The sequence below is a fragment of the Mastomys coucha genome, unplaced genomic scaffold (genome assembly GCF_008632895.1).
Source record: "Mastomys coucha isolate ucsf_1 unplaced genomic scaffold, UCSF_Mcou_1 pScaffold21, whole genome shotgun sequence".
NCBI classification, from domain to species: Eukaryota; Metazoa; Chordata; class Mammalia; order Rodentia; family Muridae; genus Mastomys; species Mastomys coucha.
The window spans coordinates 24,176,810-24,182,171 of NW_022196904.1; the positions used below are offsets into that span (position 1 = coordinate 24,176,810).

Consider the following 5,362-nt stretch of genomic DNA (forward strand, 5'->3'; position numbering starts at 1 on the left):
TTTGGCCAGGGGGTTCACCATGCTTTTGGTCAGGGCGGGAATGAGGCAGAAAAGTTTGGCCAGGGGGTTCACCATGCTTTTGGTCAGGGTGGGAGCGAGGGAGGCAAACTGGTACAAGGGGCTAATCAGGGACTTAGCCATGCTGCAATGGAGGCACAGCAGTTTGGTCATGGTCAAGGGCATGGTTATTATGCTGCAGGGCAGACTTGGCATGAAGGGGACAAAGTAATGCATCCTTGGGTCAACCAGGCTGGGGAGGAGACAGAGCGATTTGGCCAGGGTGTCCACCATACTATTAAACAGGCTGAGAAGGAAGCAGAAAAAGTGGCCCATGGGGTCCAAACTGGGGTCAACCAGGCTGGGAAGGAAGCAGAAAAAGTGGCCCATGGGGTCCAAACTGGGGTCAACCAGGCTGGGAAGGAAGCAGAAAAAGTGGCCCACGGGGTCCAAACTGGGGTCAACAAGGCTGGGAAGGAGATGGAGCAGTTTGGCCAGGGTGTCCACCATACCATTGAACAGGCGGAGAAGGAAGCAGAAAAAGTGGCCCACGGGGTCCAAACTGGGGTCAACCAGGCCGGGAAGGAGGCACAGAAATTTGACCAAGGGGTCAACTATGCTGCTGGCCAGGCTGGAAAGGAAACGGAGAAGCTTGGTCAAGGTGTCCATCATGCTGCTGGCCAGGCCGGGAATGAAATGAACAGGTTACAGCAAGATGTTCATAATGGGGTCAACCAAGCCAGCAAGGAGGCCAACCAGCTGCTGAATGTAGGTGAACAGAGGTGGGGAAACTGGGGAGAAGGGGGTTGTGGGAGGGAAGAGGCTAAACCTTTGGGAAGCCATAACACTGGGTTCCCTTCCTTCCTTCTCCACCTCCACTACTACAGAGCTGGTGGCCAGCTGGTTTAGACTGCTTCCCCTGAGACAAGGTGAAAGGAACCTGGTCCTGCCATCAGGGAGCTGTCCTACACGAGGGAACCTAACCTGTTCTCTCTCCTGGAACCAGGAAATAGTTCTTCACAAACAGATAGCCACTGAGAAAACCCACAGTTGGGGGGGAGCTTTGGTGACAGGCTCTGCTGTGTTCTGTCCTTGTAACAAGGTGGTCAAGATGAGGGCGCTGACTCTAACATCTAGATGAGGACAAAGGCTCAGAGAGGCCAGGGGGACTTACGGAGAGTGCTCAGTGAGTGGTCAGGAGTTTTTCTTCTTCCTTTGTCTGAATGGGTGGCGGGTGAGCTTCTGGAGGACTCTCATGCCCAGATTTGTAGAGGGAGATGCTGGAGACCAGGCAAGCTGCAACAGACCAGGCACGAAGGAGGTACCTGGGGTGGTCCATCCAGTAGCAGGCTGACTCCTGCATGGTGTGGTTCCCAGCTCTCCACGCTCTGAGTGAAGAGTTACTGAGATCAGAAAGCTGGACTCTGAGGATAGGTCTCAGAGCCCAGAGACACATCTGTTGCCTGGAAGGAACCATGGAGGGCTGGGTGGGAAGGAGGGGACTAAAGAGAGTCCTGAGTGGCAAACAGGACCCTGAGTGGGACACCCAAGTGGACTCTGGAAGAGGGTCAAGAGCCTTTGAGGGTGCGGTGCCATGGGGTGGGTGTGGGCTGTGCTGAGTGATGATCTGGGCTGGAGTTAGGCTCGAGGCTATACTGTAGCAAAGCGATTAAGAATCAGGGCTGAGGGTGAATTATGGTTCTGGTATTTGTGTGGGTCCTTTGAGTCCTCCTTCTGCAAGATGGAAACTTTGTTTGTTTTGTTTTGTTTTTGAGACAGGGTTTCTCTGTATAGCCCTGGCTGTCCTGGAACTCACTCTGTAGTCCAGGCTGGCCTCGAACTCAGAAATCTGTCTGCCTCTGCCTCCCAAGTCCTGGGATCAAAGGCGTGCGCCACCACCACCCGGCGGAAACATTTTCTGAATGCTGAATTTAAAGAGAGCTTGGGTGAGGCAAGTCCGCACGAGGCAGACATCCTTCCTGGAGTTCTGTCCACCTCTCCTAATCAGCTTAGCAGCCAGGGGCTCTGGGTCGTCTCTCAGGACCATGAGTGAGGAACCCTGAGGTTCAGCTAGGTTCCCACTCCAGACCCAGTCATATTAGAAGGGGTGGGTTCCTGTCGAAAAGGAGTGAGGGAGACCCTCATGGGTCAAGGGGTGGTAGTGATGATCTGGGTTTGTCAACAGGGGTCTCATCAAGGTCAAGGCGGGTACGGAGGCCAGCACGGAGGGGCCGCAACCACTACAGTAGTATCTGGGGTGAGTCTCTGGGTGTAACATGGGATTGGACCTGGGAGAGGGGAGTGGAGGCTCCTTGAAGTTCTCCCAAGGTCCGTGGTTGGTTGAAGGTTGGCGACTTGCTTTGTCCTTGAATTCCAGGCCTCGGTCAACAAGCCATTTATCAACTTCCCAGCTCTGTGGAGGGTGAGTGCTGCATGATCCCCAGTCCCCTTGAATTCCCTTCCCATAGCCTTCTTGCAATCAGCATCCTGTTGGACAGACTCAGCCTCTATAGAGACCATCCAACCAGTTCTCCCAGCTCTGCTCTAGCCTTTCGTCACCCACTTGCAGCTTTTGGGCACTTTCCAGTCCCAATTAACAAACATCAGCTGACAGAAATCACCTCCAGGGCACTGAAGCATCTGGGAGCCAGGGAGGGTGGGGATGCTGAAACCCTCTCTCGAATGCTCATCTGGGCTCCTCACCATCTCTCCTCCCATTCCCAGTGGCTAGCTGTCTCCTCTTCTTATTGGCCTTCCTGTGAATGCCTCTGCTCCCCTGCCCTGTTGCCTTGCGTGGGTGAACTGAGTAGTGGTGATTTGGTTTGGCAGGTAGTTCCCTGCCAGGCTGAGAGTGTAAATCCCTGAAGGAGTCTGGGCCCTACTCCAGCTTTGCTTGTAAACACTTGAGATTGTATGTGTGTGTATATACACTATGTTTTAGATCCCTTGCAACTAAGAGTTACAGGTATTTGTGAGCTGCATGATGTGGGCGCTGGGATCCAAATTTGGGTCTTCACGATTGAATAGCAACTGCTATTAACTGCTTCCTGGACTTAAAGCCCAGGATCACAGCTCCAATTCAGAGTAGCAGAAGGTTCTCTGAGGTGAAACACACAGGGCCTCTTCTGTAGAATACCCACCCCAGCTGGTCTCCCTGAGGGAGCTGGCTCCCCATTGTTCCAATGTTATCATTTCTCAAGGGTGAAATTGGAGCCCAGATTTCAGCCCCTGTGCCTATGAACCTATATTTAGTACCCCTCCTCTCTCTTTCAGAGTATCGCCGCCATCATGCCCTAAACTGATGCCCAGGCAACAGAATGTTCCTGTTGTCACAGCAGCTGAACCGACCCAGAGGAGCTGGGGTTTGGGGAGAGCTTCCTGGGTGCCCTTGAGGGGACCGCTTTGAGCTTTGTGAATAAACTTGAACATACTCTCCCTTCTCATCGTGGTTGACTGAGCTTCTTAGAAAGGGCTAGGCAGAGCTGGGGGTGGTGGGCCTGTACGTTCTCTTGTCGCTTGGTGGAAGGATCTAGGAACTTGCCATGCAGGATGGAAAGAGCTGGAGACTTCAGGATGACTAGCTTGAAGAGGGCAGTTCCCAGAAGCAAGCCACCCTCGGCTAATGTGCAGTGTTGGCGCTTAGCTGGGAAGGGCAGCTAGGAAGGGAAGCAACCGCTGGCTGGCGCGGTGTGTGGTAGACAAGTTGGAGACAATGGCGGCCTGTGTCTGTTATGCAATGGAGATTCACTGGGCGCTTTCCAGGCATGATCTCACCGGATCCTCCAACCACCCAGTTAGGTAAAAGTTCTGTTGTTATCCCCACGTGCTAAGGAGTCTCATGGAGGGAGGTTTGTGCTATTGGAAAACAGTGGTCAATCCGTGGAGGGGAAGAAACAGCCTCGGAGCTTTGAGCCTTCTCCTGTTTAGCTGGAGAGGGTGAGGCAGCCAACTCGGGGAGAGCACTGAACAAGTAGAAGGGTTTCTCAGGAAGAGCAAAGAGCAGGTGAGAGAGCGCGACTCAGAAGGAAGGCTTCAGATCCCTTAACCGCTCAGGCACAGAGGGGTGATGAAGGCAGCCAGCGTGTGCCAACCACAGGGATTGCCCAAAGCCTCCAACTCGCACAAAAGCCTGTATTCCCCCTGTTTGGTGCAGGAGGATTCCTCAGGGTGAGGGCGCACTGGGAACTTTTCACCGGCAGCAATAGGCCTGTACCTGAGCACTACTTAACTCTATCACAGGATGCTATCTCAGCTACCTCACACTACCCATGGTCTCCCTGCCGTTCCCAGGTCCCAGCCACAGGTGCAGAGTCCAGGGGAAGCTACCTGTAGGATTGCCTTCTCTAGTGTCAATCAGAGGAGGTGTGTGCAGGCAGAGGACAGTCTGGTTCCAGCTCCTCAGCTCCCCCCGCTGGACAGAGCCTGAGACTGGGTGTTTGCACTAGGGAATTTGGTGTGGCTGGAGCAGACCTTAGACCAGGAAAAGCCTAGGCTGTAACTTAGTTACAGAGAGATGGGCCAGCAGGAAACACCCCCTTAAAGACAAAACAACACCTTAGTGCACAGAGAAGCCTGCATTTGCATAATAGAGGCAATATCCCAGGCAGTTACTACCCTTTTCCCCTCTGATTTTAGAGGGAGCGCAAACCTTTAATCTCAGTACCCTGGAGGCAGAGGCAGGCAGATCTCTGCGAGTTTGAGGCTAGCCTGGTCTACATAGTGAGTTTCCAGGCCGGCCAGGAAGACCCTGTCTTAATATCTTTTTTAGAGTATTATCATTTATAACATCTGAAAGATTTTGAAAACGTTTCAGACAAGAGGATGAAGAAGATTTTACAGCAGTCAGATCCCCTCATCAGCATCTTACACTTGCTTGAGCCCTCTAGCCCCAGAACAACCTTTACAAAACAAAGATGAAAGCATGTACTTACTTATTTAATTTTGCATGTGTATGTGTGTGGGCATGTGCATGCTACATGGTACTCGTGTGGAGGTCAGAGGACAACTTACGGGTGTCTGCTCTCTCATTCCACTGCGTGGGCCTCAGAATCAAAGTCAGGTCACCAGGGCTGGTTGCAATGTCCTTTAGGTGACAAGCTATATTATTATTATTATTATTATTATTATTATTATTATTATTATTATTATTATTATTTTGTTCATTTGGTTTCTGAGACAGGGTTTCTCTGTGTAGTTCTTCCTGTCCTGTCCTGGAACTCACTCTGTAGAGCAGGCTGGCCTGGAACTCACAGAGATCTGCCTGTCTCTGCCTCCCGAGTGCTGGGATTAAGGGTGCATGCTTAAGCAGCTCAGCTGCTGTTTCTTCTTCCCCTCCCCTCACCCTCTCCTCCTCTCCCCCCTCACC

The 5,362-nt window shown here is 52.3% G+C and overlaps 1 protein-coding gene across 6 annotated transcripts in view; it reads left to right on the top strand.

Moving 5' to 3' along the window:
• The window catches only part of Sbsn (suprabasin), a 4,736-nt gene extending 1,299 nt beyond the window's left edge, over positions 1-3,437 (top strand). For 3 of the 6 annotated variants that reach the window (XM_031386116.1, XM_031386118.1, XM_031386119.1), the window contains exons 2-5: positions 13-765; positions 2,183-2,254; positions 2,375-2,419; positions 3,271-3,437. In XM_031386116.1, coding sequence (XP_031241976.1) covers positions 13-765; positions 2,183-2,254; positions 2,375-2,419; positions 3,271-3,294 — 894 coding nt within the window. In that variant the 3' untranslated portion in view covers positions 3,295-3,437. The remainder of the gene's footprint in view (positions 1-12; positions 766-2,182; positions 2,255-2,374; positions 2,420-3,270) is intronic. The other 3 variants (XM_031386117.1, XM_031386120.1, XM_031386121.1) reach the window with 3 other exon arrangements.
• Positions 3,438-5,362: the final 1,925 nt, after the last annotated feature.